At 34.6% G+C, this 21,592-nt stretch overlaps 1 protein-coding gene across 2 annotated transcripts in view; it reads right to left on the reverse strand.

Annotated features, from left to right (window-relative positions):
- The window catches only part of CNTN5 (contactin 5), a 307,173-nt gene that overhangs the window by 133,095 nt on the left and 152,486 nt on the right, over positions 1–21,592 (reverse strand). For both annotated transcript variants that reach the window (XM_083854794.1, XM_083854793.1), the window contains one exon: positions 6,935–7,037. In XM_083854794.1, coding sequence (XP_083710920.1) covers positions 6,935–7,037 — 103 coding nt within the window. The remainder of the gene's footprint in view (positions 1–6,934; positions 7,038–21,592) is intronic.

The following is a 21,592-nucleotide window of genomic DNA, read 5'->3' on the forward strand; positions in this document are numbered from 1 at the left end:
TGCTGATAAGAAGGAGACAGGTTAGAAAAGAGTCTCATCTCAGAATAGAAATCCTATCCTCATGAGACCTCTTTTGACACTATATTACTGGGAAGGGGTCTGGTTACAGGGACATCTTGTCTGGTTCTCTTGACAGTTTCTAACTGGAAATGCCTCCTGAGAGGTCTGGGGGAAGAATCATGGGAGACCTGTTTGTTAAAAACATTCAAGACCAGTAGGTAATTCTGGTAGGTAATGATGGATTTGCCAAGATAAGCCAGCTAGAGGACAGAAGTCAAGAAGTATATGGAAGGCTTGGCTGATTGTTTTAATGGGTGGTCTGAAGGTAAAAAGCCATATTTTACAGATTCGAGGAGCAGAGAGGGTTAAAGTCAGTAGTTTGAAGTTAGAAAGCAATAGTGCAATGCTGGAATCTTCTTTTCCCATGTGTGTAGAAACCAGATGGATAACTCCATGTGCTAGATAGGAAATCGTGCAACCTGGATGTATGACTCATTATAAAATTATTGTTTGTGAATTTCTTGTTTCTCCAAAAATCACATTTAATTATGTGGCAGACAAAGAAAAGGAAGGAATCACATGCTGTGAAACCTCTGACCAAATATTCATTCCTGGGTGCCTTTAACCCTCTTTTCTGAAATTATTCTCTTCATTACATTAACCAGACCTCACTGAAACAACCCTTTAAAATGTGAACTTGCAAAGTCTATCTTTTCACATCTGCAAAAAGATTTGCAATATCTAGAAACCTGCTTCATAGCCTTTACCCTGTGTCATTGGCTTAATGAGCCACACTAGCGAAAAAATAACTTCACCAGAAACTTCACTCAATTCTCCACAGTTACAGTCAAATGGCTCTTTACCAGACCACAAAGATTTTTTATTTGGCTGCTCTGATCTTTGCTTAGGTATTATACGCACTTATCCAAAAAACATTGCCTTTATTTCTACATATTGAAAAATATTTAGTAAGCTCTCTCTATGTAGATTTATATAATAGTTTGGGTTGGAAGGAAACAAAGATTATTGAGTTCCAGTCCCACAGAAATGGGAAGGGGCACCTTCCTCTGGACAAGGTTGCTCAGAGCCCCATCCAACCTGGCCTTAAACACTTCCAGGATGGTGCACCCACAACAGGTATAAAGTCTGAAATAAAAATATTGATAGCGACCTAAAACAGATAATAGCATTTTTAATAGAGGTTTGAAGATCAATTAGGAAAGTCTGGTAAAAGAAAACCAGGCAGAAAAGATAACAAAAATTACTATATTTAATTGATTTAAAACTTTGAGATATTTGTTAATTTGAATTGATCCAGAGGTCATTGTTTTAAGAGAACATTTTTGAACATTTCATAGATTAAAAGCCACTAAATTTCATTAACTTGTGTGACAAATATATGTAGCTTCATTTTTTTTTATTTTGTTTGATTTAGAAAGTTACATTTTTAAATGGACTTTCAGCTGAGTTCTTACATGCCATACTACAGATGGGATAAATGTTTACAACTGAGCTATAAATCTCTTCCAAACAAGTTAACAATAGAATGATTAGGGCAACATTAAATATGACAAAATGAACAGCATGTCTATCAAAACAGCCTTGCTGTCATTCAGTAATAAAATAAAGTAAAAATTGTTAAATTATTCTTATCGGTTAACTAAATATATTTTAAACCAAAAACATAGTTTTGACATTAACAAAATGAAGTGACCTAGCATTTAAAAAGAATGTTGGTATGTTACATGTATGTTACTATTGTATAGAAATAGAATAACCATAAAATAGTCTCTCAAAAATACAGAAAAACAAGCAAATGGGTCATAAGAAAAATTGTCTCTCAGCACTGTTGTCTGTTGATTCTTTTGATTCAAATACTTATGTATTGATCTATGTGGTTAAAGAATAAACATATATAAATAAGGGATGCCTAAAACTTTTTTCTTTTAGCAAAACAATACTTTTAGCACTTTATATGGCCCTTATTTTAAAAGCAAAGATTGAAAATTCTGTTAATCTACAAGTACTGCAATAGCCCACATCTTGTAATTTGTTTTAATGAGAAATAAAACATGATTACTCACTCAAAATTGGCTGCTGGCACTATCATAATACAAACTCTATTTTTTTTTTTCTGACTAGAGCCAGAAAACCAATGAAATGTGACTTTTATATGGAAAATAAAATAGCAGTCTGCTGTAATGCACAAAAAAAAATGCACTAAGGAAAAGGCTGAAGTGAGAGGGTCAGGTAGGGTGTATGCATTATAAACAGTTTAAAATTAAAAGATATGTGTGAAAGAGTGAGAGTAGAATTTTTTTTAAATGGAAACAAGAAGACAGTTTAGAGTTATATGCCAGAAACAATAATAAAGGGGAAAAAAGAAAGATGTTTCTGACACTTGCACTTTTCTTACTTCCCTCTGAGGCCAAGGGTCTGGGCTCATTTAAGAGGGCAGGAACTTACAGCTTTTCATGCCACCTCGGACAAAGCAGTCCTCTATCATTTCTCAACCTATGAAAACTTGTTAATTTTGAGGCTTTACAAAAAAAAGCATATTTCCATCTATGCCTGCCTTTAAGTCCCATATTTAAAATAATAATGTTAAAATTAGTTATGACATAAGTATGCTTCATAGTCAGGAAGTGTTAGAGGATGGCTGTCACTGAAGTGCTTCATTACCGAATGTGTCATATAGTGGGGATGGAATTTAGAGTCCTTTTGCATATCAACAGCATTAGTTTCATCTCTTTCTGATGGGGAGCTAAATTAAGGCATTGGAATTATTTCTTTGAACAAAGTGCATGAAAAAAGAAATTAAAGAATGGACCAGTTGCCTCTAGATGTTCTTGGAAGTAAAGTCAGTAAAATTTGAGAGAAAATTAAAATTACAACCTCCTGTCACAGAAGGCAGCATCTGAAAAGTTGTGTTTCTGGAGCGGGAAAGCCAGGAATGCTGTAATTTGTGCAGAAGTGCCAACTAGGAAAATGATTTCTTTGCCAGAACTTTTCCAAAGAGCAAGGTCATGATCTGTCTTCCTGATTTACATAAGAAATCTAAGGTCTAACATGAAATGGACATAGAAAATCAGGATTATCTGGACTAAACACAGAAACCGACTTACCCATTATTAGTTTTACAAAAAATTAGCTTGTCTTTTTGGATAAGAGGAGACACAGGGAGAGAAAACTGTTACTAAAAACCAAACATTAACATTCTGCTGTTTAGAATTATTTTTATTAATTGTTTTGAATTCTTCCGTTTGGATTTTTTTTTCTTTTTCTTTTTAATTATTTGATTATTTTAACAATGTTTTATGTAAATACTAATCGGGATGTAGCAATTCTGCAAATTAAAACCAAGTAATTCTGTTATTGTGAAAAGTTAAAACTAAATAGATGTTAATACCTTGTTATTGCCAGTGGTTTTTTAGCATATTTTTTTAAAAAATATGACCCCCTGTTTTGTTAGAGAACAAAAAAATTCAAGTATTTCTAATAAAAATTACATAAATAAATGGGTGACAGAAAACATATCTGTATGCTATATATATGTACACATATAAAAGATAGATGTAACAAATATGGTAGATGTGGCAGTGAATATGTCTCTAAAAACAAATTCAGGCCAGCATATATATCTAGCACAAAAGGTCACTAATTGCAACAGGCACACTGATATATATGCAGTAAATTTTATTTGGCTCCTCTGTTTTTCATGCCTTGTTAAATCTCAGCAGTAAATCATTGATTTATGAAGTGATTACTCAGCCGATGACTGATGATTGTGATAAGAAGCATTATCTAGTACAAACAAGATCTTGAGATATTTCACTCCTGAGTTACTTTGAATTCTTTAGCACCTACAAAGTCTATTTGTAAGTGGCATCAATAACATAATATTTTCACTTGTAACTTAACCAGCTGTGTATTGCTTGGGTCAGAATAAAATCCTTCTTGGAAAATTTCTTTTTGTCAAGCAATAAAGATATTTGACTTTAGTTTGAAGACAAAAGCTGCAGAGCTTCGATTTATTTAATTCTTTCAGCCATAGTGACTGACAGTGCTAAATAAACACTATTAATAAATCATTAATCAGTAACTAAAGACTAGGCTCTTCCTGGAATATTTGCCAAATACCTACTTCAGGAAATCTCACTGGAACATCTGTCATTCTCACAATTACAGTGGAGGAAGCACAGTGTTTCATACAGCTAAATTAAAGCATGAGAAAACCAGCAGCATATTGGTTTTGAGACAGTAATAACCCCAGTATTATTTACAATAAGAATTCAAAATACCAAGTTTCAAAATACTAAATAAAAAAGAACAAGTTAGTTGTTGATTCAGTTTAGCAAATGGGACCCATGACAATGTAACAAGCAACAACCCCTACAGGGCATCAGGAACAAGAAAAGGGGACAAAAAATGAAAACTACGAAAATTAATAGGAAATTTGATGCATTTCTACTTCTCACCTCAGTCTCCAGGTTTCAAATGGTGCCTGAAATGTCATTCATGTAATTATTACCATATCAAGTTGAAAGCAATTTCAACTCGGCTGATTTGATTGTGCATTAATGGCTGGGAAAAGGAGATAAGGAATGTGCATGGTAAAAATAGCTGCCTATTACAATAGCAGCAAATGGGGTCAATTAATTTATTAGAAAACTTTAAATTCCTTGGTCATTCAGATGGTTTTGATATTTTTTGTTTATTAAAGATGAACACCAAATAAAAAAGTGAAAATTACCTAATCAAATTCTTTTATGTCAATCTCACCTTGCTTTTTGGATAGTGATTGAATCTTTTTGAGAGAGTTTACTAAATCTCATGGTGCTGAAGATGGAAGGCATTACTAGGTCTGATTCTGGCCTTTCAGTGGTGGTTGCAAAGGACAATGTGTGTCATACCTCCTTTTCACAGGAAAGTTGACTTTTAATCTGTCAGCAACTTCAATTTAATTCCAGCAAAATGAGGAAAATAAGAAGTAATATGTTGGTTACTGCTTCAACCATATCCAGAGTCTAAAAGGGCCTCGTTGCCAACTATTGACTTGGCAGTGTTTCTGACAGGAGAGAGCCTGAAGCCATCAGCCTCTACAGAACAGCCCTTTTCCCCATTTATTTCAGCATCTCAGGGAGTCTCTCCATTTATTGCTTTTCTGTTCTCTGTCATATACCTCTTTTCTCATCTTTACTATATAAAACGTAAGATTTGTGTGTTACCCTACAGAAGTTCTTGTCTCACATTTGTTTTCTAATCTACTGCTTACATTTATGTCGGGAATGGATTTACAAAAGCTGCTGTCGTTAATGGCTCCCTCCAGGCAGGCTTATGGTCTCTCAGTTTTTGTTTGGACTGTTTTGGCTATGTCCTGTTTCTTCACCAACTTCACTGAACCTAAATAGACAGAACTGAAAAACTTTGTCAGAATTTCCCTTTAATCATTTAGGTATAATTTCTGTTGACCCGCACAATGAGAGCATCTCTGTATTGGTCAAACATGAAAAACCATCAAGAAGGGAGTAAGTTTCAGATACGTATCATCCAGTCAGTAATTAGGAACTGTTAAGAGAAAAATCTAAACAGAAAAAATCCAGTGATCAGTGACACATGGAGATCAAAAGGACTGTAAAAACATTTAAAAAGACCTCTGAGGTAGTAGAGATAGGCTTTGAAAAGTTGCTCTGAAAAAACAGATCTGCTGAAGAAGCTGGAGGAATGATCCTTAGGAAAATTCCTAACCTCTTATGTTTTGTTCCTCTTTAGGTAAATAAGAAGAATTGATGTGTTAGTATTCCTCAGACTAACTCCTTTGTGAAGTTCCTCCAAAGGAGTTACAAACACAAATCCATCCCTTATTTTATAACCAAGGCCATGCTGTAAGAAGCTTGTATGTTTTTTGATAAGCCATGAACTATAAAAGCAAGCAGGATATATGATATTTAGCAGTATAACTTTGGAGACTAGGGGCAAGATGTCCAAAAGCAAGGTAATTATGAAAATGAATTGAAAAGAATTCAATACAATGAGGTTTTTTCAACACATCACACAGAATTGATGAGGCATTTTGGAAAGAATCCTACCCGTTATAATTTTTATGTCTCTAGAGAAACATTACTGAAGGAACATGTGTTTTTAACAGCATATATGTGAAGAGGAAAGAATCTCTTTGAATCACTAGAATTGACTCAGTTCTGTCTGGCTGTATACTAAGATTGCCAACCTTATTCTTGGGAATAGTGATAATAGTAACTTGAGTAACTGATAGTAACTACCACCAAAAAACCCGAAATATTATCAATTTCATCCTGTATTGTCTAATCTGAATACTATATAGAAGTAATTTTAGTTTCAATTTCTCATATCTTTCTCTCTCTAAAGTCTTTTATCGACAAACATCTAAAAAACATGAATAGCAAACACCCATCTGTACTAGTTTTGTTAGATGAGGTAGAAACAATAGAGTAGGCACCACCACAAAGTGTGTTACGACACAATCAAGACACTGTGCTCTTAGCTTCATGTATAAATTATGAGTATGGGGGAGCAGAGAAAACTCTACTAATGTTTGTTTATTCTTCCAATATGATATTTTGATAGAACAAACTCTAATTTACTGGTTTATAGTATCCCAGTGAATAAATGGGTGCAAATCTGGTAAAATTTTCAATTTAAAATCTTTTCTTTTTTTTATTTATGAGATTGGTACTTTTCATTTTGACAGACACTGCTAACTTGATGGAATTCCAGACCACAGAAATGGCTGGGCAGGGAGTTCATAATTAGCTATTTAGTCAATTGGTTATTTTTAGATTGCAGTAAGGACTGTCTGTAAAAGTAAAATCCAGCAAAATAATGAAACCACAAATCAGGCATGTGTCATTTTTAGTAAACAGTGATGTCTAATTATGAAAGAATCTGTACTTACTTTCCAAGTGCAAAACACTCCATCTTAACAGTAGTTCCCCTTGCAGCTGTAACTGTGTAGGGAAAATGGACTTCAATTTTTGGTTCATATTCACCCATCACACCTGGAAAATAACAAATGTTTAAAATATGAAATATCATCAGTTTTCCATTATCACAGAAAGATCCATGGCTTGCTTTTTGAATCTGCCCAGCAGGAAGGATGATAATCAATGGAGATAGTCCTCGCTTGATCTGACATGCTGTGCTCAGGTCCAGTATAAATATATACTAAAATGATCTTCAGTTTAACAGCAGCAAAACATTGAGCTTAAAAAAAGGATTAATTTTTTCAAACTTGGGTTAATATTTAAATTTTCAAAGATTAAAGTGGGCAATCAATATAAGAGAGAATTTTCATAGACCAAATCTTTGTTTACCAATACATAGAGAATTACGACAATAATAAATCAACATATCATGCTGTGTTTGACTGAGGATCTTCTAAGCTCAGCAAAAAAACCTCAAATTATGTAGGAGCATTTGTGTACACAGATACATGCACAGATATGAAGACACACAAAATTCAGTTATGGCATTACCAGTGAGATTTAATTTGGGAGATTACTTCTCAGAACAACACTTTGAGTACTGTATGACAGCATTCTAGGAAATGGGAAAACATTCATGAATGGGAAAATATAAAAATTGAAATCAATAAAGTTATCTCAGATTTACTGTAGAGTGATTGACAGCTTTGGAGAATCACAACGTAGGAAATTGGAAATCAATAGGGATCTGGAGGTATGTTTTATAAGGCTAGGTGAGACACTTGTATTTGATGCCACTTGGAGAAAATATTATAATCTACATGGAATGAGAAGAATATGACTCTAACAGCTGTGTTTGGTTAGGTGAGATTTGGGCTATGAGGGTAGGAAATATTCAGGAACAAAAGGCTGTATTTAACAAAGTAAGAATTGCTCAGATTTTTATATTAGGAAAACTGAATTAAATCTGACTTGTTGAAAAGGTAGCAACAAGACAAGTCTAAATCTATACAAATCAGTCAAGATTCTCCAAAAAAACTCTAAAGCAAGCAAACAGGAACAAGACATGAAAAGGAAGGAGGGAAAAGGGATTGTTTATGCAAGAAAGAAAAGAAAGTATAAGAAGAAACATGGAAGTAGAAGAGTATGAGTTTTACAGCTGAGAGAATAACAGCTGACAGAGATCGATGGGAAAACAACCCACAACCTACTAGAGCAAAAAACAATACATGAGACTGAAATTGCAAAACATACATTCCTAGCCTTCAAATGTTCCTTATGGGGCTCAGGAGTTTCCCGTGGGGCTGTGCCCTCATTTTCCCCGTCATTCAGGCTCCTGATGCTTGGTTCTGGGAGGAAGTCTGAACGTAGATGCATTTGAATGTTTCGTCAGGGCCTTAAGCCTTATTAAAAAATCCGAATGTGTTTCATAAGTGAATCAAATGACAGAAGCAGAAAGCATAAAATGTTTTTATTTCAAATCACAAAATTCTATAAATAATGCGGCTTTATAGGTAGCAGATTTCTTTTTAAAAATACATAATCCTGCGAGTCTTACATGTGCTGGCAATCCTGACCCATTTCCTCCAATACATGACTAAATCAGTGTTCTGACACTGCTTTATGAAACCTTTTTTAATAGGAAAAAAAACCCCAAAAAACCATGTGTGTCCTGGGTGTTAAAATAAAGCCAGGCCATCAAAAATGGTAGTCAATTAAAATTTTCCTTAGCCTAGACTAAAGTGATTGCTGGTATAATATGTCATAAAAATGTGTTCCCACTGGCTTGTAACACATCAATAAATATATAATTTAGTGACACTTCTTGTGACTTCATTTACTGTCTCCTGAATACCAGTTTCCAGTTTATCTCAGTTAACCAATGACATGGTTTTATAGGATATCTATCATACCTCATTTTAAATATGTCTTTAACAGACTGAAAAACTCCAGACCACTAATTCTTCCTTAAAAAGAATCTTTAATAAACATTCCTAGTGCCCATGTGGCACCTCTTCCAATTCCATTCTATTACTTTTAGATGTGAAGACGAGACCTGTACAGCAATAATAAAGATGTAGATCTTTCTATTACACTATTTTTTTCCTTGGATTTTTTTTTTTGGTTTTTCCACAAAATTCAGTTCTATTTGCTGCTTTGTGCTTGAACTGATGTTCGTAAACCTTGGGCACCCTAATCTCTTTATGGATAACATCCAGTAAGGGTATTGAATTATTAGGCTTAGGTATTACATAAATTTGGTGGTGGTGACATTGTTTATTGCCTATTTGCCCTATTTCTATTATCACAATATCTTTTTGTAGTTCTTCGGGGTTAGTTTTAACTTTAAAAATTCTGAATAATTCTACATCAACAATCTTCTATACTTCTTTGTTCATTTTCTTTCCAGATAGTTTATTTGTTGACTAGAGCAGCGCCAGAAAAGTCTTCACTGACTCTTCACTGAATCTTCCAGTTCTCCAAACTGTTTATATACTCATACAATAGGTGGATTTTTAAAATATATATTTTTAATTGAAAATGGGGCTTTACTTCAGCCCCTCGAAGTATTTAGTTTCTTCAACAGCCTTTGATGGGTGACGCTGTAAAGAATTTTGTGGAATGAAAGCAGTTTGGCCATTTCTATTCATATTCTCTCAGACTCTTTAGGAAAATTGTATACAGACTGAAACATGACTTCCCTGGTTTAAAGCTGTGTTGTTGGTATATGACTGTGTGGTAAGACTACTGTATGATAATATGCTAAATACAGTCCTAATGATCATACATTGTAATGCATTTTCTATCAACACACTGACACAGAAGTCAGACCTAGCGGTCTGTTGTTTCTCAGATGTTTTTAGGAGTCCCTTTTTTTTTGAAAAAAACACATCCACCTTTTCTATCTATCTTCCTTTTAGTCCTAAGGCTCAGCGAAGGAAAATAGTACATCCTGCTTCCTTTTATACTGAAGTTGGCCCTTGGGGCTTTGTTATTATGTGTAGTGTCAATATTCCTTCTAAGATTTCTTCCATTTGAACTTCAATTACAAGAACTTTAGTCCTGATAGGGGAATCTTTGATGTTCCCTTGTTGTGAACACTGCTGAAAATAGTTCATTTAGGTTTCATGATGGAGTGTTATTTTCCTAAGGTGCTCCTTTTAAATCTCTAACATCTGCTGACTGTTCAACTCACTGACAGGTATTGTGCTTCAATGAAATTAAAAATGGGGTGGTTTTGCTTTTGGGTATGGCTTTGTTCTGGAAAATAATTGTGTTATTATATAGTATTTAATAATTTTTTTTAGCCATGAATAAAAGCAGAACTTAAAATAGGACTAAATTCTTCTTGCCTTTAAAATAATACAGTACATCTGTACCCATCTGAGGGACAATATTATCTTTCAGATCTTATGTTTTTAACTTTCATAAAGTCCCTTTGGTAAGTGTAATCTGTACACGTACTGAATGCTCTTTGCATGTCATGCCATCATTTCATATTCTTAATGAAATGCTGATTGACTGATGCTTTATACCATGTCCTGTTCTTCTGAGTTATTGCTACCCTAGCAAGCAACATGCCTGCAGCAAATGGCAGGAAATGTATAAAAATTACTGAGCAAGTGCTTGGTGTCCCTATGAAATTTAGGAAACAAAAGTCTATTATTGCCGAGTGATATTTTTCATCCTTATTATTTATGATCATTGAGACCATGAAGGCCATTACAGTTGCCTAGATATTAAGGGAATTGTTAAGACCTTACCTCCCCACATTACAGTTTAATTGCTCTGCTATGGCTGTGGTGCCTCTAGGCTCTTTAGCTTTCCACCTTCTGTTTTGGTCACTGTGAGTTAGTGATGGCAAAACAACCATCACCTGCATTTTCATAAAGTTTTTTTTTAAATTTGTGTTAGAGGCTAAAAGGAACCTGAACTTTTAAGAACTATTGAGGTTTTGAGCTACGTGCACTGGAATCAATCTCTCTCAGGCTTATGAACATGACTCTCTTATAGAGGTTTGGCTAGGGCCATAAAAAATCCTCTCAGTCGTTTTTTATACCCAGTTATCAAACATGAAATACGACAATAAATAAAATTGATCAGCAGAGAATAAAAACATAATATATGATTTTCAAGCAGCTAACAAATCACAGAACTCATGGTTTGGGCACTACAGAGCAATGGCATGCTGTTCTCAGTGCTGCTGTGCTCTGCCTGCCCATGAAAACAGATCTTTTCTGAAAATCCTTTATCTTTCAAGGCCTCACCCTTATCATTCACTATTTTTTAGGCGAATTGCTTAGTTTACTACACTCCCTACTTCACAAATTTTGTCTTTCACCTGAGTTCAGATCTGGGTATAGAGGTACTGAATTTGTGATTGATATGAAGCATACCTCTTCAAAACAAATCTAGTTTACCATATCTTGAAATTTGGTCTGGGATTATAAATGGGTTTAAAAGCCAAACTTTACTGTTTGTTTAAGTAAATCTTATCCCCGGCCTTCATTCTGAAATGTGTCATTCCACCTTAAACCTTCCAGTGTTCAGGTCTCTGCCCTTTCAGGCAGTATCTTCTTGGCTGGGGGAGATTTAAAAAATTCTTTTGTTCTGTCTCTGATTACCCAAGAAGACACTGATTTAAATGATTGAGCATATCCCAGGACAAAGCACAGTCTGACCTCGTTAGAATCAATGGCTTGTTAGTCATCTAGCTAGAAAGGGACCTCAATATTTATAGAAGAGGTCTCTCCTTCAGATAGTTTTTTACAATGATGCAGTTATCACAAAGTGATTGTTCTCCAACAATCCAAAAAGTATTCAGAAAATCAGGTTTACTTTTAATAAGGGGTTTTATTTAACAACTTTTTCCTCCAACTTAACTGCAAATCTGTGACTTGAATTCTACCCTCTGCTACTCAGTGTCTTACGAACCATAAGCTATAATGTCTGCATTTCATTTTTCTATTAAAAAAAAGACATGACATAACAATGTGATAAATATTGATTTTGATGCACTTACATATCACAGGAACAGATGTAATAAAATTCCAAACATTTACAGATACTACTGCAGATAAAATTCTCTATGTTATCCACTATGGGCCATTTAATGGAAATGGAGAATGGAATTAAGAAGCAAGATCAGTTTCTGATTTTCAGTCCTTTCAGCTAAGAACAAGAAAAGAGTACAGACAGGATACCAGACATTATTGCTTTGCAAAGGACTGCTCTTCCTCTTCATTTAGCTGCCAATCCATGACTTAAACAACCTCAGATGAAGAGGGTGGAAAAACTGAGACAGTATGACAGCATCCATACAATAAGAATTCTTTCCTTCATGGGAACAAAAAAAATCTCACTGCTGAGAAATCATCACACATCCTCTCCTGTTTAGAGCCTAATGATTCTTTCATTAATCTTCCAGATATTAACTACCCTCTTGCATCTCCCAAAACGTGAATGCTCCTTAAATCCTTTCAGCTAAAATGATTTGTGTTTGTTGCATACTCTTTCAGTAACAGCTCTTTAACTTCCCTTGGAGCCTATTTTTGAATGGAACAGGTTACAGGGAGCACTTGAATAAGTGGCTGATAAACATTTAAGGCATTTTCTATTTAAAATAGAGAAGATTCTAAGACGTCTGGCTAAACATCATCAGAATGTTTAGGACAAAATGAAAGCCAAATATTTCCTGTACCCAGGAGAAAGATAAGGCATGGATTGATACTTGCCATTATTTTGTTAACAAATGATAAGACCCTCCCAGCTCTGTGACTAAGAGTGTTCATCTGAGAGGTTTGCACAAAGAAGTCTCCGATCTTAATCAGATGGTGTAGGAATGTTAATGTGGTTTTCTTACATCCTGGATAAAGCTCTAAAGACAAATTTAATTTGAATTCTTACTAGTTTAGATCTTCCTTTCAGCTTCTGGGGAACCTCTTGATGAGTGATAAACTCTTCCTGCTGCAAAAGATTTTCTTAATAATTTTACAGATCAAAGATCCTACCACATTGTAATGAGGATCTGTTGTGTGAATATGTATTTAAATTCAAGGAATTTTTGCCTAAGAAATTGCTTATGGAATGTTCATGTATAATTTCTTCTCCTATCTATAATCTGCAATGAAAACAAAGGTTGTCTAAGATGTGGCTCCCTTTGTGGCAAATGAATATTTAGCAATTTCTCTGAAGACCTGCACCATGAAATATCTGCAGACATTTGTTTGGGAGAGCCTTGAATACCCACATTTACAATGACACTAAATTGACAGCACAAGCTGAATTAATTCAAGTATAATGATGATACCCACCATTGTATCTGGTCTGCAGCAGAGATTTTAAATGCACTGGGAATAATTTATTGACTCACCTGCTATTAATCTTATTTTATATGGAGGGACCAGGGCCTGCTGTAAGTCCCTAAAAATCTACTCGGGGAAAGGTTGTTTTAAGATAACAGTCCACAGCATTCCTTCTACTTAGATGTCTCTCAGCCAGGTTTTAAGCTATAAATTTATCATTTGACAAGCCTTGAAAATGCTCATGTGAAATTCTGCAATGCACTGAACTAAGAAATAAACTGATCTAATACTAAAGTTCTAACAGTGTTTTCATAAGTTAGAGAGAAAATCCTATTGCATATAATTGGATAGAAAGAGGTCTTTACTGGAATATATCCCAATATAAAAGAAAAATTGGTAATTCAGATTGTCTGGAAAAAATATCATATCATAATGAATACAGTACAAGAAGGGAACAAATGAGGCTTCTGCCTCTCTTAAACATCAAAAAAAAAAAAAAAAAAAAACAAACCTGAAAGCACTTAATTTTCGATTGAAAACAGCTGTTTTATCATTGAAATAAAGGGAACTGAGTCCAAACCCTAAAGACACAAAACCAATGAGATAGTCTCTGAAAAAGCAATGAGGTAAATATTGGTATATTATTTAATTTTTCAAATAAGAGGCCAAAATTTCTAGCGTACAGGTTGGGCTGCAGAGATTTCTGTTTAGCTGTGTTTGAAGATGTTTAGCAGTAACTATGACCAAATCTGTAGTCTTTTTCTATGTAGAAAAGTCTTTACTGAGTAATAACCTAGACTTCATAAGTTCCCCCCATATTTGTAAAATGGCATTTAAGCTCTCCTGGTATTGGATAAAACCAAACTTTGCCCTTTGGACATTCAGAGTGAGGACATGTGAACCGCTTGTATACAACATTCTAACATGAAGATTCGTGCATATGCAGTTGTATCTAAACGTGAAAACCTGAAGATTCCCACTGACTAGGTATGTAGATAATTTTTCTGAGCAGCCTTACACATCAAGAATAAAAGGGACTCACTAGACCAGTCAACAGATCATCTTTCCTGGGAGCCCTAGGTCAACAGAAACCAAATCATGGGTATTTTTGTTCCATTTTGTTTTTACAGGGAATGAGATTGTGTTGAACCTGGCACAAGAAATATGTGGCAGATTTCTTTTAGGCATCACTGGCCAATGTTTATTGTTTCTCCTTTCCAATTGCCTGATATTCATCCAGGACAGGCTCACAATGATATTCAGAAATGTGGGAAATATTATTTAATGTAGGTGATTAGGAAGAAGATCTTATTTTTATGGGGTTTGTAATTATCTTCCTGATGAAATGTTCACAGTTCTCTAAGAATCTCATTTTTCCTATAGGAAATGACATAATTGTTTGTACTTCAATATGACCTTCAGTTTAATTTTTTTTCCTTGCAACCTGCAAAGTTGTTTTACAGGATGAAAAACAAATATTCCCTTTCCAACTGTGTGTCAGAAGTGTCAAAACTATTGTGATGTCCAGAGAGAGTATTTCCCTCACTTCTGATCAATTGGAACACTACTGCATGAAATAGTGTTGCTCTAATAGTTACTGTATCTAATTAACTGGAAAAAACTTCCTAAATAAAATATTTTTTTTTCAATTGAGACTGCTCATATAACCATGCAAAACAAAGAAATTGTTATTTCCTTAATATAGAAGACCAAACTAACACTAAAATTTCTCTGTTATCAACAAGTATTGAAATTTCCATTGTTTTAGACCCAATAACAACAAATCATTCTGTTACCTACTTGCCGTAGTTTTAACTTCAAGCAAAACTCCTGCTGCTGTTCACAATCAAATTATTTTGCTACTCTGACAAAAATTCCAAACTGACAAGGAATTTTTATTCGAATGTTATGCCATACCCTATGACTGCAAAACAGCAGTCACCAGTGAATTTGTATCTAAGCACCTGAGACACTATTTTTCATAATCTGAAACCTTTTACAGCTGTAAAGGTTACTTCCTTTATCAATTTGCACAACTTTAAATTCAGTCACCAAGAATTAAAATATTACCAACATACTTCTGTCTGAAATCTTAATAGTTATGGTTTAATGCAACACCATTCCTAATCCTGACTTGAATTTAGAGGATTTTTTTTTCAAGGTCAGTAATTTTGGGCTTTGTTTATTTGGTATATGGATCAGGTAATTCTTTCTTTGTGCAAGTTTCATAAGTCACAAGGAAAAGGAATGAAACAAGAAAACATCAGTGCAGAAGATGTGGAAGATGCTACATGGCGAGGAGTTTGAGCTATTTTAGCTAATTTTAAAAAGCAACCACTGCACTTCCAGCATAAAGTATTTTTATAAACTAATGGGAAGGCTTAGCAATTAAAAGACTTAACTCAAAAGCAGACTAAACTCGATGCAAACTTTTGCAGTGGAGGAGTTCTTGCTGTACACTGAGTCCTGGGACATAATCTTTTCCCAGCCTTTCCCTGTTTTCATGCTGTAAGAGCCTCAAAAACCCCTGGGCTCAGCCCTTTTACATTGTCAAAATGCCATCCCAAGTTATTTTCTCTCTCTACATTTTAGATTAAATATTTTACAAATAGTGTCCTTGAAATGTTGTGTGCTGTTTGAGGGTGTTCTTCAACTATTCTACAACATATATAAAACAGTCTGTAAAAGTTTTATTGTATAGGAGGACTCTAAAAAATCTCTGCCTACCTGTAGATTTTCTCAGCTATAGGTAAGAACAATTGCTGCTAACTTTCTAAACATTGCAGGACAGACTTTTAAAATAAAAAATGAAATAACTATTTTAGAAATTTAAAAACCTCAAACAAAACCATCAACCCTCCCTTATTCTATTATATGCATGCTCCTTTTCTTCTTCTTTTTTTTTTTTTTTAATTAAATTAAAATAAGACTACACTGATATTTCTTAATCCAGATTTTCATCCTATTGTTTTGACAACATTGCAGGAGGACCTTGGCAGAAGAGCAGAACAAAAGAGACAACATTCAAAATATCGGTAATCCATGCAGGATATATTTTCAGTGGATTAAAGCACAGATTTTGAGAAGACTTTTATTTTCAATGTTCAGAGTGACCCATCATTAAAATACTTCACTACAATTTTACAGAAGAAACATATTTACTGCCAGGTAGTGACTGTCCAGGGACATTGCAATTTTATCAACCTGCCCCTGGAGCAAACCTTGCATACATTCATGTCTCTGTCAGTGTTATCAATCTTTGTTATCAATCACTAAAGGACAAACTTGATTTTGCCCAGACAATTTGTCTCTGATTGAAAAAAAAAAAAAAATCAAAGTAGGATTACTTCAGGTTTGATTCCTGCCCTGGAGTACTGAATAAGAAGAACAACTACAGTATCTGTACAGCTTTTATGGACTTGCACAATTCGAATACAAAATGTTACTGCAAAACCTTGCAATATAAACCACATGAAACAGAGAAGCTTACAAGGCTGGAAACTCCAGAAAACCTAACACAATTAAGTCACAGCTGAATATGTAATTTGAACTCCTATTAAAATTCAGCTGTACTTTGTTGTCTTCTAGAATTCAGCTCCATACTAATAACCCCATTTGAGGACAAAACCAGTGATAAAATTGGAAAAAAAAATTAAAAAACCCAAAAACCAGAGAAAGGCAAAGAATGACAGGTCAAAACCATTAAAGTTCATGTTCAAGCAATTTTTAAAAAATTCTAGATATCAGTTAATTAATAACTGTCAGCATTCAGCTAAGTCGAAACTGCAACTTTTGTTCTGTCTTTATTTATTACCTTATTATGCTACACTGGGCATTTTTATTGTTTGATTTCTATAATTTTGGAATTTGCTGTGATTTCTTCCAAATTTTCCCTCATGCTGATAAAGAGACCTTTAGATAACCTAGTGATGTTCAAGCAACTTGTCACAGAGTTTAACCTTAAAAAGCACATTCAGATCATATTTCATCATGGAAATTTAGAAATGAACATCCTTATACCTTGATAACTATATGTTATATCATTATGTATTACTATTAATCACATTTAATTAATCAGTAGAATGAGGACAGAAAAAATTCAGTTCACTGGTTCACAGACTACGAAGACATGGGAAAAATCTGAAAGTCAGTTACATGAGAATATGTCTGGTTACACATACCTCTGGAAGTTAAACTAATTTGCTGTAATGGAACATAGTAGAAAGTAGCTTCTGATTTCTGAAATTCTCCAGGTTTTGTTGTTGTTGTTTGTTTGATTGTTTTTTGGGTTTTTTTAAAATTTTTTTTCCCCTCTGGAAATTTCACCATAGCAAAGCTACTATGCAGTATCTGCACAGAGCTAAAATGAAGAATTATGTAATTCACTACTGTACAGTAATAATGTTAAAGTTAATATATTTTCCAAAGAAATAAAAAAGATAAAGATGAAAAAGTAAGAGAAACTGGAATAAAAATGTGTGAACTCGAAATAATAGTCTTATGCTCTCAAACATCAAATGTTTTTGCTCTCTAGGTTTCTATTTCCTAAATTTGAAAAGACTTTCTGTTGTTTTTATGAGTCAAGAAAATTTACTGCTCCCAATCAGCATCCAAATCTGTGAAGATACAATATAACAATGCTGTTTATTATTTGTAAACAATTGTCAAATAATTCATTAAAGTTTGTAATGCATTAAAAGGCAGTTAATGAAATGATGCATATTTTTTTTATTTCCTGCTAAAACTTTTTATCTCTTCAGAATTTTAGGGTGTTTTTATAACCCAGCTTGAAGTGAAATTGAATTATATGAAATGACTGATTGTCAAGGATCTGAACAAATGAGGTATTCATTTCATTCAGAATCCATTGAAGGATTTCTTGATGCTTTTATTTAATTTGCTTCATATCAAGCAGCTAAGCTCCCCTTTGAGACACATCACAGAAGAAATAAAAGATTAATAAAATCCCAGTAAGTTCATATAAACTTGCAGAGTTTGACAGAATGTCTTAATATTATTCCATTTCTTTCTCATAGATAAATAGAGACCAATGTTGTCATTGAAGTTCTCTTTGTCACAAACTGTCTAGTCCCCTGGGCATAGGTACTGTATACGTATCAAAATTTAAGAATAATGATAAATAAATCAACTAGAGTATTTTGGAGTTAATGATATATATGTTTGGAGAATACAGGCTATATAAATTGCTTTATTTATATAGAGCTATTTGTAAAAGCTGTTTAAAGCCACAAACTCTTCCTGTGGTTTCTAACAAATGTGCTGACTGCTTAGGGTAATGTCAGTTTTGATGCCAACCATTGGAACTTAGAAAGATGTATTATTTTTAAACCTAAGCGAGTATTTGAAAAGTTCAAAGTAATTCAAGTAATTTATGACAAAAACAAAAAAGCTTTAAAAGCCATATTTAAAAACATATAACACAACTCAGCAAACATAGAGCTGAGTATATTTTCAGGTAATTTGATGTTTGTTTTAATGCTATTTTTAAGTTCTCACTTCCCTCTTGGAGTCTATTCCCAGCTGTTTCTTTCTCCATAACTTTAATTTTCTTTAACTAGTTAGCACTACTTTTGAGCAGTTATTATGTATTTTGGCATATAATGAATGCATATTTTTAAAAAGTTGTCATCACCCTTTAATATTTGTCAATGGACAAGGCAATATTACCTAAGGCCATTTATATGAAAACGTTCAGTATGATTTATGGAAATTATTATTATAATCCCAGATAGTTTTTAAAAGGCCCATACTATTGTGTTATGTGGAGGAGGTAGAACCAGACAGATGTCCTAAATAATATGAATTAGCAACCAGTATTTTCCTTAACAATTTTTTCAAGGTAGGTTTGTGGACACTGCAAAGTTTGGTAGAAAGTTGAGATTTCTTCACTGAGAAACTTGCTCAGTCACACAGGAAAGAAAGCAATTTACTAAGAAATACTGAAGAATTCCATGACAATAAAGGAGCTTTTCATAAATACCAACAGATTAAAATTAAAGCATGGAAGCCTAGTAGAAATTCATGTGTGTGAAAAAATGAGTCAGGAAACTGGAAAATTGTTGAGGAGCTGTTCATCTCTGTGCAAACACTTCCCCAATACTCCAGCACAGTTCGCAAGGTTGGATTATCACAGTGGTGTGACAGCCAGCCGTGAAACAAAATTTTGCTGAAGGCTGCTATTTACTACCCACTTGACATTTAAAAAAATTTACACAGTTTTCCTTCACAGATTTTTTTTTCTTAGCTCAGTGATGTAGACTGCTGCCTTTATCCTTATTTACTCTCTCAATTTCTTACAGTGTATTGTGTGCCTATGTACTTTCAGTAGAAGATGGATAATGAATCTGCTGAATTTCTGCACAAAATGGATGAAGAAATGTCCTAAAGAATAAATAGTATAAGACATGAATAATAAATATGACAATAATTTTTTTTGGGAGTCCAAACAGATTAAAAAAGGCACTCAGTGTCTGGGGGTTTTAATTTTGAAAAAAAAAATTATCAAAAAGATTAAGTTCTCTGTGTTAAATCAATAAAATTAAACACCTGAAACTCAATAATTAACATAGGTACTAAACCAGCAAAAGATAATAGAAAGTGATAAATTAAAAGAGTAGCTTTTTGCTGCAGAGGCTACATGCTACGTAGAAAGAAATTTAAATTTGCTACAACAAACAAACAAATTTAATTTCATTCTAATTGGTGAACACATTTTTCATTTACTCTATTAAACTAAGTTGTCTGTGTTTAAATCCAGATTTTATAATGTCTTTGTAGCACAGGACCAGTATTATTTTGAGAAAAAACTATAAGAAACACAAAAGAAAACTCTCAAAAGTTTCTCTCTCTCTCTTTGATTTATGTAGGTATGCATTCACATATGCTGAATTGCTGTGGGGAATTAGAGCATAACTAAATGTGGAACATCTTGGAAATAAGGAAAATATTGGCCATTTTCTCTCTTCCTTTGAGACATGGCAGAAGAGTTTGACACTCACCTCTCTGGAAGCTCCTTTCAGGCAGTTGTAGTGAGCAATAAGCTCTCCTCTGAGCCCCCTTTTCTCCAGACTAAGCCATTCCACCTCCTTCAGCCACTCCTCATCAGATCTGTTTTCTAGACCTCTAGCAGCTTGACTGCCCTTCTCTGGATTCACTCCAGCACTAATATCCTTTTTTCAAGTGAGTGGCCCACAACAGGACACGTACTTGTGTCCACATACTTGTGACGTGGCCATGCCAGTGCTGAGCACAGCAGGACAATCAGTCACTGCCCTGGTCCTGCTGGCCACACCGTGGCTGATCCAGACCAGGATGCCATTGGCCTTCTTGGCCACCTGGGCACAAACTGGATCATGTTCAATTGCTGCTGACCAGCACCAACAGGCCCTTTTCTACTGGACAGCTTTCCAGTCATTGCCCCCAGCACCACCTGGGGCTGTTGTGACCCAAATGTGAATCCCAGCACTTGGGTCGTCCTTCTGATCACTCTTGTAGGTGGGGCCTCATATTTGTTATTTTCCAGTCAACTGAGACTTTTCTGGATGACCAGAACTGTTGGTAAATAATTGAGGGTGGCTTGGTGGGGTCTTTCACCAGCTCCCTCACTACTGTTGGGTGTATCCCATCCAGGCCCATAGACTTTTGGATATCTAATTGGCATAGCAGATCACTAACCATTCCCTCCTAGATTATGGGGCTATCACTCAAGTCTCCATCCTTAACTTCCAGCTCTGGAATACATCGAATTTTTGTATTAAAGATTGAGGCAAAGAAAGCATTAAGTATCTCAGACTTTTTGTCATCCTCTGACACTATGACATTTTGCATCCAGAAAAGGATGGAGATTCTCCTCAGCCCTTCTTTTTCTGCCAGTGTATTTAGGGAAACATTTTGTGTTGTCTTTAGCCACAGTGGCCAAATACATGAATGATCTCCTGGCATCCTGCAGCAGGGTCTGTATGCCTCATGTGGCATTTGCCAGACCCCTGTGGATGTCTCAGGTGCCTGAGACTATTGGTGTGGCAGTAGCCACTTGGGTTGAGGCAACTGAACTGAGCCCTAAGGAAATAGACATTGCTTGTAAAGGAAATGTGCTTCTCTCTGTCAGTGACAGAATATCAGAACGGCAAGGTGGAGTATCCTTTCTAAACAAGACACACCAAGAGGCATCAGTTTGCACCTCAGCCTTCACAGATCTAAATATTCTCATAATGTCTGAATGTTTTAAAATAAACTGCCTTCATGAACAACGTTCCTTTGCCAGTTGCTGCAGAAAATGTATGCATATACTGAAAAACAATAAAA

The sequence above is a fragment of the Zosterops lateralis genome (assembly GCF_965231275.1).
Source record: "Zosterops lateralis genome assembly, chromosome: 2".
NCBI classification, from domain to species: domain Eukaryota; kingdom Metazoa; phylum Chordata; class Aves; order Passeriformes; family Zosteropidae; genus Zosterops; species Zosterops lateralis.